This window comes from Globicephala melas, chromosome 1 (assembly GCF_963455315.2).
Source record: "Globicephala melas chromosome 1, mGloMel1.2, whole genome shotgun sequence".
Taxonomy (NCBI): Eukaryota; Metazoa; Chordata; class Mammalia; order Artiodactyla; family Delphinidae; genus Globicephala; species Globicephala melas.
In genome coordinates, this window is record NC_083314.1 from 151,675,002 (window position 1) to 151,698,461 (window position 23,460).

Sequence of the window (23,460 nt, forward strand, 5' to 3'; positions counted from 1 at the left end):
TGGAGGAATAACCCTGGAACTTGTTAATTAAGATCTTGTTAATGAATCTGCTTGTTAATGGTCTATTAAATAATCACACAGCGAAGTTTACCGCACAAGTAAAGCCCTTTTCAAATGCTTGCTCTTTCCAATCCTCCTGGCCCAGCTCTGACTTCTAAAGCTCTCCCCTAAGGGAAGGCCCTTCCAAATCCTTCCATATCTGACAAGGGCCTCTTCATCTTGTCCTACTTGCCTGTAGAGCATGGCTATTCTCGCAGCCTAGGAAAGGTCTCCAGGGCAGAAAGCCCTGTTCACCTTGATTCTGCCTATCATTCCTTAGGCCGAAGCATTATGCCCCTGAGCCAAAACATTTCCCTCCTCGAAGTAGGATTAGAGTCACTGGCCCTGGAAACCGAAAAATAAAGATGCTCTGAACTTTGCTGAAAAGAAAGGCAGAGGGTACATTCCTTTCAGTGGGAATCTGGCAAGATAAAATTTCAGCTGAGATGTTACAGATCTGTTATAGAGAGGGGCCTGCCAACCTACGTTCACAAAAAGTCTACACAACTTTTGTCCCAAACTGCCTAGGAAAATAAACAGCTGCAGCCAGTGTCAGGGAATGCAGCCTCTCTTACGGAGCCAACTTCAAGGATGAAACAGCATGTAAGAGGGCTCCCTCTAGGTTGAACACTCAGGTACTTCATAAACTGCTTTAGTCTCCTAAGACCATTTTACTCTTTAGACAGATGTTCTTGGAAGGGGATACATATATATATATATATATATATATATATATATATAGTGTGTCCTTTATATGGTTACTTTTAGATAACCAAAACACATCTGTATTATCTTTTCTGATTCAAGAACCCTATAAGGCAGGGCAAAGATTATCTGCCACCTCCCGTTTTATACATGAGGAGCTGGGGCTCAGAGAAACAAAGCAACTTACCCAAAGTTACACAACTAGCAAATAACAAGTCAGAGCTTCTCGCTCTATGCTCCTGCCCCATCGCTGAGCTGTACCCAACGCCTCTATTCCTTGTCATCACTTCCCACTTGTAAATGTGCCACGAGGTGCCCGGCCCTTGGTGGATCCTGTGTGGTCCTTCAGACTAGGTCAAAGTGGGTAGAGCCAGCTGGCAACACTCAGCATAACCTGGCCCAGGAAACAGTGATCCTCGGTTCCCTTACTCTCCCAACAAATGTTTATTGAGCCAGGTGCTACACGAGGAGAAATACTGCACAGAGTCACACAGGGGACAGACATGGGCCCTTGGAGGTGGGACAATTAAGCAAATAATTACAATACAAAGTGATGAGTGCTTAAGAAGGGGCAAGTACGCTGGGAAAAGAACACCACCCCAAGTCCATTAGCAAGCCTGACAAGAGCAACCACTAGCGTACAGGTGTCTGCAGCCACCCGAACCTTGAACCAGGCCCCTATTCGCGGCTCATTTAACCTCCTGCCCACTGGCAGCTGCCCCCAGAAGGGTTAAAGCTTGAAGCAGAGAGCCAGCCTGCAGGTGCTGGTGACCGATTCTGACACCGTGAGATTCCTCCAACCCTTCTTTCTTTCCAAATGAGCATTCCAGCAACAGAAGCTTCAGGGGGAAGAGGAGAGAGGAGGCTGGCAAAAAACACTCTCCAGCCCCTTCTCGGCAGTGTAACAGCAGTGAGAAGACAAGCTGGCTGGAGCCCAAGGAGCCCAAGCGCTCACCTGCCTCCCTCACATCTGGCCAAGCACCATGAACCCCTGCGCTGGGCCAATTACAACGCTGCACCAAGAAAGGGGAGGTCTGCCCAATACAGTCAGCTGATCGGCAACAAGGGAGGGAGAGGGGAACAACACGAGGAGGAGTGAAGGCGACGCGGGGAAGGAGAGGCAGCTGGCCAGACCCCACCCACGACAGGAGACTGGAGAAGGTACTGCCGTGGGCAAGCCCTGAGCCTTCACCCTTACCAGCCCCGGGCTCCTCAGTGGAATCCCAGCCTCTCCCTCTCCACTGTCTGGTCCTGACTCCCCTTCCTCCAAAGCCATACTCCTCTGCCAGAGCTTCCCTCTGAGACTCTCACCCGGAGGAGGGGGTCATAAACTTTAAGGAGCGTAAACTTTAAGGAGAGCCACCTGCTTGCTCAATATGCAGATTTCCAGGCCACATTCCCTGGGATTCTGATTAGGAGGTCTGGTGTGGGCCCTGGGAATATGCATTATAAGTAACATTCTCCTCCATCCCCAACCCACCCCCTGCGCCACCACCACCACAAGTGATCAGGACGCTGGTGGTCCTTAGATCACATTTTGAGAAACCAGCCTTGGGGATTACTCCCTCTCCTGAAATCCCAGAGCCCTATCTTTCTGTTATCTTACATTATCATTTCTTTTTCACATGTACATCCTAACTACTCACCTTAACCATAAGGCCCTCAAGAAGAGGAAGTATCATCTCCTAACTCTTGGACTCCCCCACCAACAGCGCAGAGCCAGGGCTCTACACACAGGAGCTCAGGAAATGCTGTGCATGTAGAGCGACGACAATGGCGATAAGAGGCCGGGGGAAGGAAAACCACAGCAGAGACAGCGGAGTCCCGAGGCCCGGGCTGGAAGGAACTGTTTTTAGGACGCCTACATGAGCCAGGCTGGGACAACAGTTGGCTTCGCCTTCTTTTTTTCCTTCTTTGGTAGTCTTCGCACTACACTCCTAATCTCCCTCGTGCAAGTCAAGTCTGTGCAATGCACCTCCCATAGGAAACTTTGCCACGAAATCCTGCCAAGAATCCTGGGTGCGATGTGGCTTAGTTTAATGGCCAGGAAGTACTCTAGATCCTGAGATCCATCAGGTCTCCATGCAGGGCAAAGCACCTAGCTGAGCATGACCTTTAGTATAAAGCTTAGGGCACTTAATCTATCCCACTAAACATCGGGAGGGTCATGGTCCTCCTGCATTCAGCAAATACTTCCTGAGTGTCTACTCCATCCCAAGCATGGTTCTGAGTGCTCATGGGTCTTAAGATATCATATGTCATCAGAAAGTATTTTACAGTGACTGATCTTTAGAAAGTTACTTTAAAAGCAAGACCCTACATGATTCTGGGCCTCAGAACCATATAAGCACCAAATGAACATTCTCAAGAATGCCTGGCTATAGGATGAAATATAATAGAGACCCAAGGTCAGGTCTGAGGCCCTGGTAGAGAGAAATTCTATTCTTACTCACCATCATGAGCAATCCTTGGAAGCTCCGGAGTTCTTTTTTCCGCATTCAGATGCCATACTTGGTCCAGAAAAGCATACTGCCACACCTAGCCTCTTTGAATACGTAACTCCTTGATTTTCAGATATCAGCTTAAAGGTCACTCCCTCCATAAAGCTATCCCTGACTCACAGACAAGATAGGTGCTCCTGCTTCTAACCCCATGGTGTTTTATATTTCCCCTATTAGAGTACTTTTCACAACATCCTGCAACTGCTTGTTAAGCTTTCAGCTCCAGTAAGGCAGCAACTCTAATCTGTCTTGCTCATCATAGTATCCCCAGCACCCAGCACAGTGTCTGGAAGGACACAAGTACTTAGGAAATACTGGTTGAATGATTAAATGAATTGATGAGTGTATCACACTTTCTATCAGGTTGGAAACTGAACCATGCCTCCTGTACTCTGCTGTTTTACCCACGACACCACCAAAAAACACCCAAGATGAAGCAGCACCCTTCCTTCTGCAGTATCAGTATTTTATAGATGTAGATCGGGGGCTCACAGGATCACCCCAGTACAGATTCCAGGAGGCATCTCCCATGATCTGAGATGGACACGACACTCCAAAGTCGATGTAATGTCACCAAGAGCCTGAGAGTTATACCAGCCAAAGCCACAATGCCAGCCATCACAGACTGGATGGTAAGATCTCTTTCAAGTCATTCAACTTCCAGAGACCCAGCTTTTTCATGAAGAAGATATTAGGTCCTTCAGCAGCAGGTACTCTCTTTGAATAAAGAAACAACGACAATAAAAAGCTACCCACGCCATGATGGGAAACTGGAAGAGGAGGGCAGCATTTGCAAGGAGGCACCTCGGCAGTTAGGAAAGGGTTAAGAGCACATGTCTGTCTGGGACCTCTTACCCGTAAATCAGCCTTGACTGCTGCTCAGGCTGAATGAAGCCCCACCAGGTTGGCCTGTCAGGAAGGAAGCCCATGCGTCCAGACTTTTGTTGTTCTAAGGATTTTTTTCTTTTTTTAATTTTACTGCTCAGGAAGGAAGCTGAAGCCTAGGCCCTAACTGCAGTCCTGCTGATTACTTACCCTCGCATGCGCTGCTGCCTTTACCTCCCTATCTACCTCTCAGACCCAACTCTTTCCTTTCCTAGAGTTCCTTCCTATGACTGTGGCATTTGGGCCTAAATCCCAGACTTTCCACCCTTCTTTAAAAACTCAAAATTAAGAATGTTCATTGTTTCCCTTCCTACGTCCCATACGTTTCTGTGTCTGTGTGGAAAGGACTGGGGACTGGGAGAGAGGAGTAGGTGCTCTATGATCTACAGAGACATTTTGCCCCCCAGGGTGACTTGAACCCCTTCTCTTAAATGGAGCCGTGAAGGAACGGATGGGGATTGAGGTGTCCGACAACTGGCCTCCAATGGCTATTTCTGCTATGTATATATGTGAAACTATATTTAAATAACAGACTCAAATCCAAGGTCCTCAGGCAGAGGGTCAGTGTTTCCCACTCCCATCCTCCTACTCCCCACCTCTCCTACTGATGCACAGTCATTCTCTGGTGTTCCCAAGCCCCCTGGGGCTTTCTTTCTACAAAGAGAAAAACACTGAGTTTATTTGTGCGCTCAGGGTAATGGACAGCCCTCTTTTACTCCTAGGAGAATGCACACAGACACTATGGAAGAGGCCTATCCCCGCCCAACCCTGCCCTCCCCTTCCCCTGCTAATCTCTCCCCAGCAGCCCCCTGCCCCCCCGGGCTCAGTCCTGCTGCTGTATTTCTCTCCTGACCTACAAGGCCTCTTCAAGCCCCTTCCTAAGCCTCCCCCAAGCAGAGACAATCCATCATGCTGTGGGACTGTGACACACACAGATGGGGGAAGGTTCACAGATTTCTCTCACATAGGCAAGAGGGGAAAAGTGCCTGTATAACTTAAAATCTGAAGACATACTAGAAACTCTGGGACTCTGAATTCTAATACTAGTCAAATACCATTAAAGCAAATCCTATTTTATATGGCCCAAATTTCTAGCACACACAAATTCTAATGGCCCATTTATTTCTAATAATATCTGATAATACAAAATTCCAGAATAAGAAAATATGATGAGATTCAGATTCTCTAACCTGGGCCGCTGCCTAGATATCTAATCCTAGTCAAGTCCCTTCCTGACTCAGAGACTCAGTTTCTTTAACTATAATATTACCTTGCTTCTTAACAAAATGAAGGAAGAGAGAGGTCAGAGGGCCACCAGGGCTAATCCTGGTGGATGGATAATAATGCAGGGAGGTGAAGCAGCTGCTATCACAGAAAAGGGCTCTGAGCCTTTCTCCCTGCCTCTTCCACATCGCCATAAGGCATGAGTGCATGAAAGGATCCTACATACATGCTAGTCAGTAATGACCCTGTGTTTGTCTACGTCAGCGCTTCTAACAAGGAAGATTATACCACCAGATTGTCCTTGAAAATAATAATAGTCATTATGTATTGCACACTTAGTATGTGTGAGGAACTGTTCTAAGCATTATCAGTGTGCTTAATCTCATTCAGCCCTTCATAACAACCCTTTTAGGTTGTGTAATTCCTACTTTACAGATGAGAGTACTGAGGCCCAGAGAGGTTAAGCAATTTGCCCAAGGTCACAGAGCAAGTAAGCTAAAGGACCATGATTTTACTCCAGAGGCTGAACTCACAGCCACTATGTTATATTGCCTCCCCACCTTTGACGTGAAACACCTTCAAGTTGAGGCTCAAAGGGGCAAATACATTATTTATCCCTCTAACAGGTATTTATTATGCTAGGCCATTCTGACTCAGTGTGCACCAAACTCTGAAAAGCAAGGTCAGGTGAGAGCAATATAGGATCAGCTAGCACCTAAATGGAAATGATATACCTGAAAATAAAGCAAAGGTCTCTCCAGGGCTGGCCCTTGCCCCCTCCCTACAGCTTTCTGACTGTCTGCTGCTCTAAGATGGATGCAAAGCCATAAGTCTCAGCCTGCAAATGAATTTCAGTGGAAAAAGACAACCCTCATCTGGTGAGTCACACTAAGGCTTACCGGGCTTGATTTCTCATGAGACTGTACCAAGAGGTTCCTTCTTCACCCATGCAGCTCTAGACTTTCCTAAAGCTCCGTGTCTGCTGAACAGAATGTACTGGATGCAGCACCATGTCTCCCCCCAGAAACACAACTTTCGTTTCCTCTAGGTCATCTTCACTCAGAACACATTCCACAGAGAAAACTGCCAGTCAAATGTCTGAATTGCCAGATGCTTGTATGTGTCTACAAAACTCCCACATCGCTTGTCTGGTTCCAGCTGCAACCAGGATCTAGGTAGAAACTTTCTTCCTAAAATACACACCCAAAGAAGATCTATTTTTGTAGACTCCATGATAGGTGATGTAATGCTGTGGGAAAACATTTGGGTAGGGGATAGATTCCAATCTTAGGTTTCTAGAGAGTTAGGAGAGAAAAGCAGATTTTAAATTATTTTTTAAGTTATGAAAGTTTTTTTAACCAAAATAACACAATAAATCTGTATTTGAGAAAGGTAATTGCACACCTCTTAAAAAACTCCCTCCCTACCTCCTCATCAAAACTCAAGGTATATAAATTATTCCTTTCTTTCCTCAAACCACTACACCTCTCCGATAGCACAGTTTTATGGATACTATCCAGTGCAAGGCTGAAGAGTGGCAAATTGATGAAAACTTAAAGTAAAAATTAGATTATAATCACTACCATCAATTTATTCAATACTCAACTAACACTTATTGAACACTTTGCTGTGATTGGTACTGATTTAGTGCTAAAAAAAATTTTAACACTGAAACTAAAATGTGATTGAGATAATAGAAAAGTCGGATCCATTGGGTAAGGCTGGAAGGGCATGAATTACTCCTGTTTGCTTAGCATCTACCAGGTTCACTGATTCATACTACAGCCTCTCATTTCTCCAGGCCTAAACCCATAGCCCCAACTCAGAATCTCTTCCTGGAAAAGGCACAACAGAGTGACTAAGTAGGTGAAAGTTCTTTTGCAGAAAATTCTCCTCCTTGCCCCAAAGAGATATTTAGAAATTTCCACTCTGTAGCACACACTTTGAGGTTCCAAAGGATAAAAACACACTCTTTTCAACCACAAATGCCACAACTTAAATGGCATTTAAAAAAAATTTTAAGGCATTTTAGCTGCTATGTAGCAGTACGTCATCCTTAGGTCTGCAGCTCATCTCTCTTTAGGAGGGGTAAAATGGCACTGGGAAATGTTACCAAACTGTGTGAAGAGAGTATTTAAATGCAAAAATTATTGTTATTTTGGTGTTAAAATCGTGTGGGTTTTACAATAAAATGTAACATCACTCCGAATCTCAAGTATTTATAAAGAGTACATTCCAGCATGTGTTCTGATATTTTCTGACCAGAGGAATGTGGTTAAAAAGAGTTAAAAATATGAAAATCCATCATAGAAATATAACTCTATTAAGTGTATTGTCACTCCAAATCCCGAGTATTTACAAAGACTCTATTTCAAAGTGTGCCAATATTTATTAACCAGATGGGTGTAGTTAATAAGGGTTAAAAATAAGAAAAACCAATATAAAAATATAATTCTATTTTTTAGTTTCCTCTTCCCTGCCTAATGAGGGAAAGGGGTGGGGAGGGAAAGCAACTTTTGTTATTTGGATACAATGTGTGTTTTTTGTTTTCAAACAAAAAAGGGCCACCAAATAATCAACCTGGGGCCACTGACCGGAAGGCAGCCCCGGAAAACTTCCCGTGGGAAGAGTTCCAGAAATTGCCCGGACATTAACGAGCCCCGCTGTGCTGGCTGCGAGCCTCAGACGGTCAGAGGTGACCGCGACTCGCCTCGCCCGAATACCAGCCATCCTGCCGATTCACGAACCCCGGGACTTGGGAAACATTCCCCGTACTTGAAAAGCAAGACGGACGGGGAAAACATTTCGAACCTACGTGAGAAACCTCAAAGTCCTCGGATGCCGGTGGCGACGCCAGATCCAGATGCGCGCGTGCACACGTCCATGCCCCCGGCTCGACGCGCCCCGGCGCCCTCCGCGCTCCCTCCTCCCACTCCCGCCTCCCCACAGCCTCGCCCCCCAAGCCCCCTCCCCGCTCAGTGTCCCCTAGCCTCTTCACTCCGCTACCCGCCCATCTGCACCTCCCGCCGGGTCCTCCGATCGCCCCGACCTCCGCGTGGGCGCGCCCCCTCCTCGGCCACAACCCCTCCCACCCCCTCACCCCGACCCCATCTCTCTGCGGCTCGGACGACCTACAGGAAACCGGCCCAGGGCTCGGTTCTCAGTGCGACCTGGGGGCGCTGGGCGTGGAGGGCGGGGCGGGGGTGGGGGACCAGGCAGCCCTCGGGTCCCGGCCGCGGGCGGCGGCGGCGGCGGCGCGGTGCTCGCCCGGCCCCGGGGTAGCGCCCGGCGTTCTCCCGCAGCCTCCGAGTCCGGCCGAGCGACGGCGAGGTCACCAACATTTCTGAAACCACTTGAACGCCATCTCCGTGGCGGAGGCTGGGGGTCCTTTTCGAGTGAGCCAACGGGGCCCACGCTGTGGTCCTTCCTCCCCCCTCGCCGGCCTCGCGCCTCTCCGCGCCCCCTCCCCCAAACGATCAATTACTAGCCACCCTTCTGCCGGGAGCGGCGAGGGGCTGGCTGGCGGCCGCGAGGAAACGGCAGCCCGGATCACTTCTGCATGACAATTGATGGGAGGGAGGGCGCGAGGCAAGGAGGGAGGACGGCTGCGGTGTCCGTTTTCTCACCATGGTGATTAGGCATTCCAGCCGTGCGAGGAGGCAGCCGCCGACCAGAGCGGCGCGGCGTGGAGCGAAGGCAGGGGAAGAGCGGGAGCGGGAGCGGGAGCGAGCCCAGCCGCCGGGCGGGCCAGCGGCGCGCCGAGCCAAGCCAAGCCAGGCCAGATGGCTCTGCAGCCATCAGGGACTGCTCCCGTCCAGCCCGGCCCCACTTTAGCTGTGCAAACATTTCTTTATCCCAACAAGACAATTAAACCCAGCAGCATGAAAAGGAGTCTCCATGACTGTGTTGGGAGTGAACAACCAGAAACAACCACACACAGGAGTTCTCGCCCCCTCCTCCCCGACCCACCCCAGATGGGGAGGGAAAAGGGACTCCGCGAGAACCCCGGGAGCAGCTGAGCCGACAACCGGGCTAGGTCTGGGCAATCAGTACAGAGGGCACCATCTGACCCATCTTTCTGGTGATTTCTGCACCCTTTCAGAGTGGTCATCTGCTCCAGCTACAATCCAGAAGTTGAGCCTGGTGACCTGAGAACCGCCCCAAACATTCTTCCCAGCAAGAGCAATTCTCCTAAAAGCCCAGATCAAGGTCCCTACCCAGAGGTAGTCCTGGGTAGTCCCAGAGCCCTTGGGAAGTAGCCCCCCTAACACCACCCCCATGATGTGGCCAGCCCTGCACATTCCAGGCTGCCCTGGGCCTATGTGGGCTCAGCTGATTTGATTCCTAGGACATAGGGTCTTCAAGGATATGTGCCGTTGTAAAGACACATCTCAGAGTCAAAATACCATCTCTCCTACTCAGGGCTTTTCAAATTTGAATGACTTCGAATATATCAAAGATGAGAGCAAAGCAGAACATCTGGGAACTGCTGTGAGTCACAGGGTTCCCTGCCTACCTGTGAATCTGCCTGACCACAGGGAAGGGCAAAGAAAGAGGGCCACTTGGGGTCAGTGTCCAGTGCCCATCTCTGAGGTGAGCCAGAAGGCAGGGCCCTTCATCACTTCCCGAGGGCAGTTCTGATTCCTCTCAGCCCTCGGGGCGAGCATGCATCCTAGCCAACTCCAATCGCTGTATCACCCAGACAGAAATTGGGCACAGGAGTGGTCTACAGAGAACAATCAGGAAATGCACATGATAAGAGCCAGAGTGCTAAGGGGGTAATAAATGTATAGATTCTAGCACAAAGCAGCAGACAATACTTATTTTCCCTTTTGTTGTAAAGTTTCCTTAATGAGGAAATGTTTATTTTAAAAGCCCTGGGAAACATATCTGTAGACACTTCATATGTAAGACACACGTGGACTATTCATAATTGGTCCATAAATTTTCACCTCATTTCCCTGGACAAGGAGACTTGGAGACGGGTTCAGGGCATGACAATAAACAGGAGTTACCTCAGTCCCCTTCCTGGGGAATCATGCATCCTCCACGAATGGCTTCTCACAAAATACTTCTCCCTTTTTCCAGGGCACATAAGTCAGTCCTGTTGAGTAAAGGCTTCTTTTTTCCATAGAGCCCAACACCTACCTCAGGAATCACCTGTGATGCCAGGTAGATGAACAGGCAAGCAAACTGGAATCATCTACTAGGAGAGACAATACTTTACCCAAATAGCTACATTTCTTTCTACAAATATGCATATTTAATCACAAAAGAAATCCTGCCTATCAGTACCCAGATTTAAGGAAAGAACACGTGTGCATTACACCATGTCTGCAGGCCCCTCTTTCAAGTGCTCTCAGATGTGGACATATCTGCATATGGATGCGGTGTGTGAGCAGGGGGAGGCTGCGAGAGTAAAAACTGCCAGTGTTTCCACTGTAAAACTGATATTTTTCATTGACTTAAAACTCAGTCATAAAACTTCTACTCTAAGTAAGGGACACACACACCCACACTCATCCCACCCCCCAGCAAACCCCTAAAGCTACACGCTTATTTAGGAGTTTTACTGTTGTATTTAATTAAAACTTTTTTTTTAATTTTATGAAAAACATTTTATTTATATGAAGAGAACTGAAAAATCAGTCAACCATATCAAAGATTAACTCTAAATTTTAAGAATTACAAAACATAAAATATACACGGTTAATTTCTGGCAATCTGGGCAAAAGCCACTGTATCCTATTACTTTGCTCTTTTGAACACTTTCCTCTCTCTTCTTGCCTCCCCACCTCCTCACTGCCCCATCTGCCCCTCAAGCTCTCCCCTTGGAAGCAGTCCTGTATACTGTCACTCGATTATCTGAGAAATATTACTTATTTCTAAACGGTTCTGTAGGGAGGACCTGAAAGGCATCTAGTGGGAATAATCAGGCCTTCTAACGGCCCTTAAATATGTATTTACATAAAACAGACCATAAATATTCCGACACACGTCGGCATATGACAGGAGCCAAGAAAGCTGCAGCAGACTTTGTCATGGTGCCTCTTCGACACTTCCTTACAGAAAAATGTTTCCCCAGCCTTCCAAATACTCAAAATCAGAAGCACAAATGCTCCCCAGTACAGCCCTGTGAAGGCTGCTACCCCACCCAAGGCAAGGAAAGGAGAAAGAAGCACAAATCCAGGGTTATCACAGGGTAACAGTCTCCTATTCACTTTGTACCTTTATTTCTCATTTAAGATCAGTCACAAATGCAACTCTAGATAATAATGTGAGTGGACAGTCTACACTCACAGACACGCCTACAGGTCTAACGTTTGTGTAAGAGAAAAAGGAGAACACAAAATACTCATTAAAGAAAGGATATTTTAAACAAATAGAAGGGGAAAGGGCTCCAATTTATACAACACTACAGTTTGAAGTAAAGAAGTTTCCCCACCCTTCTGATCAGAATCTCATTAATTTCAAGGTCAGAATTCCATTTCACTTTGGGAGACAGACTCATTTAATTTTTCTCCACCCAGGCGTATTCCTGTGTGAGGGATCCATCTCCATGGGGGACGGCACCCCTACACAATGCAAACCAGGCAAACGGAAGAGTTATGGCTTTGACACTCAGAGGGGAATGGATATCCACATCTATGAGTGCTGACCTGACTAACAAGCTTCCTCCTGCTCTGGGGGTCTGAGACAGGTTTGGGCTAAAAAATGGAAAAATGGAGACAAGCTGGATTTGTTAGGAGAGAAGAAAGGAATCTTGACCTCCAGGTGTTACTCTGTGGCATGTTAGTTTTAAGAGGATTTCATATTCAACTTGTGTTTGGAGAAAAAAGGAGCAGAATCTGTCACACCCGAACCCAGGACAGTTTTGGCCAGAGGTCAGGTTAGAGCTCGCCTTTATCACTCGCACTTCGACAAATGAAAACTAAACTACACTAAACTAAAACAGACCGATACAACGCCAATCCGTGTTCAGCAAGTATATTCCCAAAGCAGGGTCAGCACACACACACACACACACACACACACACACACACACACACTCACACATCAGCTGTACAGAAAGGGAAAAGGTGGAATAGGAGCTAAAGCAAAAGAGAGAGATAACACGGGCAGTTGTGCTGTCAGATAGCAGCCTTCTCCCTTAAGTGGAGAGGTCTTGGGCTTACAGACGCTGACGTAAAAGACACACTCGCAACATATTTCAAAACCAAAGAGCGATGGATTTACAAGGCAGGTTGATTTTATGATGACTTTTATTGAAAAGGTACGCTGGGTTTAGGCAGATGCCTTTTAGCGCAGGAAAGTTAACACAGTGCCTAATTCAAGGAGACAGCCTGAGGAAGCAGTGCCGACAGGGGAGAGAGCTGCAATGTCTCTATTACTCTCCTCGGCATCATAAAGAGAAGAGAAAAAAATGACATTCGTGGTGCTGGTTATAGAGAGGACGGGAGCACAAAAAATAGAGAAGAGGGGAAAGCAAACCTCAGATGTAGTTTTCTTAAGAAAATAAAATGAAGCAAATCTTAGAACAAAGGATCGGGTGGAAAAACACCCTCAGTTCATAAATTCTCACCAGGCTTGAAGAAAACTGCTCTGTGGGGTCTACCCATAGTCCAAAAGCTTCAAAACACAATTATTTTCTGATTATATTAGAGGCGAAGATGGCAGGGTTCAACACTCCTACTCTACAAGTTCCAAGTAAAGGTTTAGCCCTAACTATTAGCGAGTGTAGCTGGAGCCCAGCAAGACACTTGGAGAACATGACAGAGCTGTTCCCTAAGCAGAAATTAATAATAGTTGTGAGCATCAAATATGGAACGGCCACACAGGCCAGCTGTGTCTACTCCTAAAAGGGAGCCCCAGGATAAGCACCCAGAAAACCTGTTAAATCCCAAGAGAAGTCGACTTTCTAGCCTTGCGATTGCAAGGAAAACACAGCTGTTCGAAATGCTTTATGGTGATTGACGACACCTTTGTCCTTCTCTGAAAAATAGCCTGATTTGGAGTAGGGCTGAGAGTTGTGAAAAATACAATCACGTGGAGTCTGCTGGATGTGATACAATGGAAAAACTAAAAAAATAATACCGAGATCAGAGAAACATAATGAGGATAGCAAAGAGAGGAGGGATGGACGGTTTCTTCGAGCCCCCCTCAAATTCCCTAGGAACCTACACTTACTAATGAAATGACATTCACTCGGTCCATATACAGCACCCCCTCCACGCCAGAGTCCCCAGAGAATAAGCCAATCATGCCCCGGAGGGAAGGGCAGCGAAGGCCAATGTGCCTCTGGCTACCTTCAGAAAAACATTTCCTACAAGAACTATCAATGCTCATTGACAAGAGACAAGTAGATGTCAGCACTCCACAGCTATTGAATGGGAGGGAGTCGGCCCTTCCCATTACTAGGAGCATGAAAAATGCCACCGACCTGTTGAATCCTATTGTAAGGCAGGGCTTACTGGGGTTAGGGGAGGGCTGCACCAGAGTACTTACATCTGTCATTCCGATCCTCTGGGCTAGATGAGGCTTCCCGATCCGAAATGAGGCCAGAGACAGCAAAAATCTTCTTCCCAGTGTCGTCAACCTTAAGTGAACCGGGGGAGCTAGATGGCAGCTGTGTCCCAAAGTCATATTCCTTGCCATCTGCATCTGAGAAGCGCAAGTGTGGAGACTCTGTGTCATGGCAGTTTTTAAGTCGCTTGGCCGGCGTAAAGGCTGACTGATAACTCTCCCGGTCCTCAGTGGAAGCAAAGGGACGGAAGGCCCCCACTCCACTATGATTCAGCATACTGATTGGGGTGCAATCTAGATTTGGGGGGGCGAACTGAGGGTGGAGGTGTAGTAAAGAAGGGGGAAAATCACGATTGGCAAAAGTGCCCGGCACCCCACCTTGCCGATGGTACATAGAGGCAAAGGTGTAGGAGCCATTGGTGAATGGAATATGCACGTCCTTGTCTACCGAGACAGGTACACCGAAGGGTCGTGGCTGCTGACAAGGGATGGAAGCATCACGGCTAGCCTCAGCCGTGGACGCCAGGACCATCAGTGCTGGGGATGCCAGCGGGTTGGGGAGGTAGGATGAGTTCTCCATCTTGAAGGCTGCCCGGTGTAAGTCCATCGGAGTCTCTTTCTATGGCCGACGTCACACAAGAAGCAGTCTTCCCTGGGAGGGAGTGGCACCTGGGATCAGGGCAGGGAATATTACTGGGGAATCATCCCCTTCTAAGACCTGTGGAAACAGCAAAGAGAAAGAAAGAGGGGGGAGGAAGGTCAGGGGGAGGAAAGAAAAGGGAAACCCCAAGTGATCGAAACACCATCCTTCTGGCTTACAGATGCTCGGGCAAGAGACACCACAGGCTTTAGGAGCCAGTGGGCAGCAGCATCAGACCATTTTCATTCAGGAAAATCAATAGACAACTTACTGTGATGTACGCGTAGCTGACTTTGGTCCCTACACGTTCCGGGTGAAATGCGCCTGAGCCCAGCAAAGGAGAAAAAATCATAAAACCTCCAAATACAATATTCCCTGAGCAAATGAGCTTTGGAAGGCCAAGTCACCCAGTGGATTAGGTGGGGGTCTATATTTTAAAGGGCTTGCACCTGCATACACTGCTCATGGCTGGCCTGGTGTTCAAACAGAGACCAGGTTCTACTCATATGACCCCCCGCATCCGCATCCTCTCTTCGTCTTCTCTAACAATGCCCTGAGACTGAAAAAATCCTAAGTCAAGCACATCTAGATCATGAACACCTCCACGTGTTAGTTGGTACAAATCGTACATGTGGATAAATCACACACACTGGCACATACATAAACACACATCTTCATGTATCATCTAAGACTCTTTCCAGAAAGAAGTCCTATGTGAAGAAACAACAGCAGCATTATTTTTGATCCACACCCCTCCCTAATCATATAGGCTTTCTCTTTTCTGAGAAGGAAGAAAACCTTCATCAGTAAAGTGCCTGGCGTCTCTGGCAATATTTAAAAACATAACGGGTGCCTTTGGCATATGTTCTCTGGAAGCGTCTGTCTTCCAGGGGCAGCAAAGAACTGATTGGTAATTTTAGTTACTAAGGCACTCGCTCTTAAGTAGATTTGTAAACTGCCTTGAATTTGCCATTGCCATTTAGAGCAAAATGTTAACAAAATTTCTGACTTACTTTCCTGTGCTTACTGGCCCAGTCAGAGGTGATGTCCACTAAAGACCCCTGGAACAAACTGTAGTTCAGAAAGACTTCTTTCAATTTCCCTTTAAAATTTAGGTTGTACATTTTCATAGCCACTGATTCTGTTTCAAAATTTCTTTTGAGTAGGGGGTGGGAGAAGGGCTGTGTATGAAAGTCAGGATAACATAAGATGAATACTAGGACTTATTAGCTTCAAGAATGTACACTAAATAAAAACTTAATGAAACTTAAAGTGTAACCAGAAAGCACCATCTGCTACAAATCATAACCTCTGAATTGAGAGTCATGTCTCAAATAAAATGTACCCCCTCCCTTAAAAAAAAAAAACCACCTAGATAAAGGAGTATCTCTGATATTCCCTCAAACAGAGTGACCTCAGTTAAGCAGCAGATGAATCCTCCCAGCTTAATGCAGTGCATAGAGAGTATTTCCTTCTCCCATCCTGTAGCAGACATGTCAATGACTGTTATAAATTGGGAAGATGAGTGCACACCATCAGACTGCTTCCTCATTTGGCATCTGTCCTTATAGACATCATTGCTAAATTACCAGATTATGTATCTCACATTAACGGATTTTTCTCTCTCCCAAATTTTAAATAACTTTCCTGTCAAGTTATAGCAGTGCAGGGAATGATCTGCCAAGGACAGCCAGTTAGGCTGACGAGTCTGGGAATCCTGTTCTTGGCTGTTTTCAAGTCAGATTAATGGTCATACAACACGGATGCTCCGAAAGTGGGTCCAGGGCTGTTCCAAGGGTTCTAAGCAGCTCCTCACAACAGAAATAACAAACTACTTGTCAAACAAGCAATGCTATATGAGGCAAGCTAGAGAAAAGGGCAAACATAATACACTAGGGGTGAGGGGAAGGATGTTTTCCCCCCCAAAATAACCATCACCCAGAGGATTCGCTTTTTATTTTTACTTCCTGGATCACCTCATTATCTTAAATGAGTTTAATAAATTAGTAATCTGGCAACAGCACTGGACACTCCAACAGAACACAGTGAATCACTCAAACCTGGTTATTCATTTGAAACTTCATTATACTGAAAAGAAATCAACAATATTTTCCCAGGCCACATCTCTTTTACTCCACTGTGTGGGCGTTGGTCTCTGTGGGGGAAGGGGGAGTGCTTTTTTTCTTTTCCCTTTTCTTTCTTACCCCCTCCTCACATTAACAACTTGTATAGATGAGGCTTCAGCAGACCACAGTCATTATGAAAATCTATAGTTAATACACTCCCAATGTCAAAATGTCATGGGTTTAAACACAGAACCCCAAATAAGAAAACTGACCCTCTTAATTAAAAAAATATGGATTGTAAGATAATCAGCTTGATGGAGCATTTGGGTGACTGTAAAGAACTGGCCAAAGGGAAAGTAAGTAACTGTTACTTTTCTGCCTCTATGCTGATTTTTTTTAATTTAGCACTTCGTGCAAATCCAGATTAAAATAACTCCAGCTATTGATCTGAGCAGTGGAATTGACATTAATTTTAGTTCACTTCTCACTTTGCAAAGGGATCAATAGGAAGTAATAACAGCTGACATCCCCGCTGAAAGGAGGAGAAAGAAGGGCTGAAGACAGAAATCGAAAAGCAACCAAATAAATCATCAGCTACTTTTCCACGGCATCAGACAAACTCCAAACAGATTGCAAAAAGTCTTTGTTGAATTAACTAAACAAGGAGGAGGGATCAATCCACGAAGCTAAATAAATTGTCTGGCAGGCAGTGAGGTTGGACGGAGGGACCAACAAATATTGAGTTTTTAAAATTTCAAATCCTTGACGTGATGGGTTTGGTTCAGGGCTGTATGTGTGGCAGTTTGCTAAATCACACACCCGACCCTGGTTTAAAGTGATTACAAAACGCCAGCTAACTGAATAATTAGTGAGATCACTAATTGCGTGGTTAAACATGCCAGAACCAAGACAAATGAAACGAAGAAGCTGGCGTTTGGAACGTGAACATGTCTGAAACTGGGCTGATGCGCAGCGCTCCCCGCTCTCCGGCGCGAACTAGCCACTTTCCCATTGAAAAACCGAAAGCCAGAGAGAAAGTCTCAGAGAGCGGGCAATCTCCCACCCCAGCCTCTGACCATCCCTGTCCAGGGTCTTTCCTGACCCGCGCCGGGGATCGGTGTAAAAGGAAGAGGAGCTGCGGCTGCTTCTGCTGCCCTGAGCCAAACCCACTTGCAAATGACTGCCACAAAGAAAGCTGCAAAAGCCTCTTTCCCGGAGCCCGAGCTCTGAACGCCCACCAAACTACGACTCTGATGGTAATTAAAACGCACACACAGCCCCCCTCTGCTTATTACAACAGGTGACATTTTTGTGGTCTCTGAACCGTTTCCAAAAGCCAAGAATTAAAATAATAGAACAAATTAAACGATATTTTTCCTTTGCATAAATAAACTTAAAAAAATTAACAGGCATCTTAAAAAGCAAAGAACAGTGGGAAATGGGGCCAGGGTGGTGGAGGGTTGTGAAGAACTCAGGGAAGATTTTTTTTTTTTTTAAGTTCACAGACTTCTCCGCTTGAAGAGAATTCCCGAACGCCAAATGCCCGGGGGGTATTTGGAAACACCACTCTAACAGAAATATTTTACCACCATATGCACGAGCTCAGGAAGCAGAAGGCTAACACGGTTCCATGGCTGGGGCCAACGCCTGCGATTCACACTTGGCCTGGTATCTGTCCCAAGTTTGGGCCCCGACTCAGGCCCGGCTTGGCCAGCGGGTGGGAAGCCAAGACCACCCGGCCTGTCCGAGAGTGCGGGGCCGCGGGGCTGCCGCTCAGCGAGCGGGTGCACAGTTCAGCCTCTAAGTCTTCAAACCGGGAAAACCCAACTCTTTTAGGGAAAACGGAGGAAGAAGAGGGGAAGGCGAAACCTGCATAAACTTAGGGCCAACGCAGAGCCGAGCCCACCACTCCTCGGCCTGACCTCTCCCTCCAGCTCTCGGTTGCCTTTGCACAAACAATACTTCAGGTCCCAACAACCTCCGCACGAAACATCTGTAACTTTGGGGAACCGTGGCTCCAGCCAGGCAAGAACCGCTAAGTGCGACGGGCCCTCGTCCGCGGCCGGGTATGACCTGCGGGGCAGGAGCTCGGAGGAGGCTGCCTTCGATCAAAGTCCAAGGACCTCGTGCCCCTGCACAGCCCCGCCCCGCAGGTCACCCGGGTCCTGTCGCCGCGCGCCACTGCTTCGGCGGGCAGCCACCAGGCTCCTGGATTGCGGGGCTCCTGCACGGGCGGGCCGGCGCGGGGGAGCCGGGCCCTCCCGGTTCTCGGACAGCGGGCCTGGAGTGCGGGAGGGAGGGCTCTGCCTCTCGCGCCGCGGCCTCTTGCGCCGCGGCCGCTCGGCCGGCGCACACGACGCGACTCGCAGAACAGGTGTGTGGTCCCTGCTCGCTCGGCGCCCGGCCCCGTCTGTCACCGGCGGCGCGGCGCGGCGCCGCCCTGTCCTCGGCCTTCCCCCACTCGTCCCGGAGTACGGCGAGAGAATTGACGCCACTTTCGCCGGGTTTCCGCGAGCCGGTAGGGATCGGCACGGAAGACGCCCTCATAGCTTTTCCTCGACGCTTTTTCTGCCTTTCCCACCTCGGCTTATTTTCCATCTGCGGGAAGAACCCCCGAGACGGGCAGAGGAGGAGGCCGGCACCCCTGACCTCTGTGTTCCCTCCTGCCTGACTCAACGCTTCCTCCCGGCCGGCCCTTTTTTAATCTTTATTTTTCCTTTCTTTCCCCTTTGCCCCTCAAGCCGAGTCTGGTGCGGAGGTGAGAGGCGAGACGTGGCTGGTGGGCATCGTGGGCAGAGAGTGCCCGAGTCTTCCCTCTGAGCTGCTCCAGGGCGGGAGGCGGCGCGGGCCAGAGACCCCAGACTGCCGGCCCTGCCCGGCCTGGCAGGACTGAGCCTCATACCGAGAGCCCCCGCCCCATACACCCGCCCGGTGCGACGCTCGCCCGGCTCGGGGCCCGGGCTCTGGCCCTCCGCTGGAGCCGCTGCCGGGCTCGAGAGAGCGCGTTCTGATCGGGAAGCGAGAGCTCTCCCCCTGCCTTCGGGTAGCCCGAGTCCCCGCTACTTCTGGGCTCCCGCGCGCCGGGCCGGCCGGGGTCCACCCGGACCTCGAGCTCTTGGAGGAGCTCCTGGAGCGGAGGACAGACCGGGCATCCCCTCGGATGGCCTCACCACCGTGGGCGGCCTCGCCCGGGGGGCCACACGGAAGCTCTCCGCCCAAGTTTGTTGTGCCCTGGAAGAAAAGGCTTTCCCTTACAAAGCACAAAGGCGAAACACCCAGGCGGAGCCCTGAAAATCCCGGGGTTGGGGAGAGGGGCGACCAGAGGCTCGGGAGCGAGGTGGCGGGCCTGGCTCCGGGCGGAGAAGGTCGCTCCGCCCGGGCTGACGAGCGCGGCTGCGGTGGCCGCAGGACTGCAGCGCCCGGCGTGCTCGCTGAAAAGTTTTGTTCTCAAGTCGAAAGAAGAGAAATTGTTACTCAGTTTAAGGCAGGTCTAAGATAAAAATAAAACTACAAAAAGAGCCCTGCGCCGCTGTCTGTACGGCGGTCCTTCCGACCCGCTCGGTGGAACCGCTGGGAGAGAGAGTCCCGGCCCCGAAAATCCCGGGAGACCTCTCACGGGTCGGGCTGCTCTGAGACCAGGCCCGCGGGCCGAGCGGAGCGGGGAGTTTACCCGCTGCATTTCGAGCGGTCCACCTCTGGGCCAGCACCTGCCTCCTTCCTGCCCGCGGGGGGTTCCCCCACCCCCACCTCCACCTCCTCCACGCCCTTCACCCCCGCCCCCTCCAAGAAAGTAAGCCGAGCCCCCGGAGGCCCCAGGTTTCCAGCCTCTCCCCGGGTACCCCACCGGGCAGGCCGTGTGTTGTGTGGGGGCGGTCGAGGTCCTTTCTCATTCGGATCGCCCCTTCCCCATCCCGCCAGCAGCCTCGGGCTCCCCGCTGAGTACCACCTGGCCCGGGCCCAGCCGGAAATCACCGCGGGATCCACTGGGGAGCCAGGCAAGAGGGCATTCTGGCTTTCGACCCAAACAAAGTGGGAATGTGGCTTATTAAAAGATGGAGAAAAGGAGTCCCGCTCCCTTCCCTCGCCGCCCCTGCCCCCTCACCCTTCCTACTTGTCCAATTCCCGCGTGTGGTCCCTCCCCCTCGCACCCCCCAAATAAAACACATTAAGGAAAACTCAAGAAGGAAAGTTTGACTGAAGCAGCGCATGGAGTGCGCAGGGCACCGATGCCGGGAGGCACCGTCGCGAAGATCTGAGACGCGCCAGTCCAGATCCCAGCCCCTTCCCCTGTCGGGAGGGGGGGGCGGGGAACTGCCCGAATCCCTAGGAAACGAACCCGGAAAGTTAGTCAGGTTCCTGAGCCAGCCGGCTGCCTTCGCACCCACCCCTCTTATGTACGCACACGCATCCACACCCCTTTCTGGTCTCCATACTTGCCGTGGAAATTCCTTGGGAGAAAGGTCGCACTTTTCAGGACACGGAGGGAAGGAGGCGGTGAGTGTGGTGCATGAAAAGTCCCGGGTGCGCAGAGCCGGCGGAGGCAGCGGCGGCGGCGGCGGCGGCAGCGGCAGCAGCAGCAGCAGTAGCAGCAGTAGGCGGCTGGCCCCGGGTTTGTGTTCGCGAGCTGCCTGGGATTGCATGTACAGATCAAGAGACTCGGTTGGTGTAAGAGAAGGAGCAGTGCTGCCTCTCAGCGCTGGCTCTAATCAGTGAATGAGCCTCCACTCTCCCAGAGACTCGGAGACACACACGCGCGCACACACACACGCACATTCACACTCACACACATACAGGCACTCTGAGCACTGAATACATTAGGGCACTAAGGGACTCTGGGAAATGGAGTCCAGAGCCAGGACACTCCTGGAGCACAGACCTGCTGGCCGTGGCGAAAGAGCTCGAAAGTCTTGGGGTTTCGAGACGTTGTGGAAACTGAAGAGAGCTCCTGGTTTTGTTCACATTTACTCCCCTTGAAAGATCTCAGTAGGTGGTTTGCTGTCCTTCCTCTCTTGAACCAAAAGCTACCAAGAGTAAATGGGTATCTTTAATACTGACACCCACTGCAGCCGAATGACTCCCAAATCCTGGCTCCCTCATAAACTCTGCCTTTTTCCCAGAAAAATCTTACCTATCACTTTGCTCCTGGAATGCTTCTCTGGGTCTTTGCCTATAATAATAAGATAATAAATAAATATAAATAAAACTGTTACTTGCAGAGGGGATGGAGAGGGCCTAGTTCAGCATGCATTTTTGAGATAAAAATTGTTATTGGTGTTTATATTTACAGTTATTTCCTTTCAAATAATTTTATGTCATCCTTTAATTCACCACGTACAGAAAGATAAATAAGGGAAATGGATGGAGAATGAACATTCCCTGAGTGACTTCTAGAAGCTGGGTTATGGGACTAAATGCCTTTACATAATCCCATTTATCCTTAGATCAATTCTGGAGATAATATTAGCAGTACTTTATATATAGAAGAGGAAACTGAGGTTGAAAGGGTTTTGTAACTTGCCCATGGGAACACGGTTAACTGTTCCAGGGTAGCAGGTATTCCAAACTCTGGAAGGGAAACGCAACCAAAACCTAATCCTGGTTTAAGAAATCCCTCCTTTCTGTGGCTCAGTTTCTAAAACCACAGATTTTTCATCTCAAAAGAAAAAGGGGGGTGGGGTGGGGTGGGGAGTACATACTGATAATCCTCCCTCCAAAGAACCACGTGGGATTACAAATTGTCTATCTAGAAACATAGAGCCCTCACAGTCTCATTCTTGCTATTATTTCATGGTCCCTTTTCTCTTACGTTTAACATTAAGGTAGCATCTAAATATTATGTGTGTTTAGGTGTACATGTGTTGCATGCATTGTTTGTATTTAAAATTATTAGTTAGCAACTCTAAGTAGATAGTTAATTTGATCAACCTAGAGGTCTATGCTTATGACTATTTCTGTCTCTGAAATTCATGAGATCAGGGTTGTTAAGGAACCTCTAAGTCTTTATCTCCACGTTGAGTCATTCATTCACACAGTGGCATTTAATGTATTAGGCACTATTCTTCCTGCTAGATTATTCTTTCCTGCTGGATTGTAAGCTTCATGAAGGCAAGAACCATGTTTGCTTTATTCAGCGTTATACCTCAGCATCTAACAGTGTCAATCTCTTAGTTGAATGAATAAATGAGGATATAAAAGTAAAATGAACAAAATTTCTGCCTCCAAAGGACTCATTATCTAGTAGGTGAGACTAGAGTTAGAAAACAATTTGATGACTGCTAAAATTAGGGTAACCATGTAATTTTTTTGGCCTGAGACAAGTTTGATAGTGAAAAGAAGCACTATTAATAATTATGCTGGGGTGGAAGGGGTAAACAGGGACCATTCTGAACCAAGCATATTGAATGGTCACTCTAACTACATAAGGTGTTTCATTCATTCAGTTAACAAGCATTTATTGGGAACTGTCTTGTGTGGTGTGTTGGAGAAACTACAAGCTGCTTGATTTCCCTAGAAATTGAAGTATGAGCATTGAGTAGCAAGAGAAAATCAGGGGAAGTGGGACAAATCATAAAAAAGTTACATATACTAATTTAAGGAAAGTGGATGTTATTCTACAGGTGATGAGAAACCCCTAGAGGGTTTTTCAGGGGTGTGACATGAGAGAATTTCTGTGTTAAAAAGAGCACTAGGGACTTCCCTGGTGGTTCAGTGGTTAAGAATCTGCCTGCTAATGCAGGGGACACAGGTTCGAGCCCTGGTCTGGGAAGATCCCACATGCCACGGAGCAACTAAGCCTGTGTGCCACAACTACTGAGCTTGCGCTCTACAGCCCGTGAGCCACAACTACTGAGCCCACGTGTCACAACTACTGAAGCCC

The 23,460-nt window shown here is 48.6% G+C and overlaps 1 protein-coding gene across 3 annotated transcripts in view; it reads right to left on the minus strand.

Moving 5' to 3' along the window:
• Positions 1 to 21,279, minus strand: part of RNF220 (ring finger protein 220) — a 230,101-nt gene extending 208,822 nt beyond the window's left edge. For all 3 annotated transcript variants that reach the window (XM_030865923.2, XM_060306299.1, XM_060306304.2), the window contains exons 1-2: positions 21,021 to 21,279; positions 13,860 to 14,595 (exon numbers count right to left, since the gene is read on the minus strand). In XM_030865923.2, the coding sequence (XP_030721783.2) occupies positions 13,860 to 14,484 (625 nt within the window). In that variant the 5' untranslated portion in view covers positions 14,485 to 14,595; positions 21,021 to 21,279. The remainder of the gene's footprint in view (positions 1 to 13,859; positions 14,596 to 21,020) is intronic.
• Between the last annotated feature and the right edge of the window lie 2,181 nt (positions 21,280 to 23,460).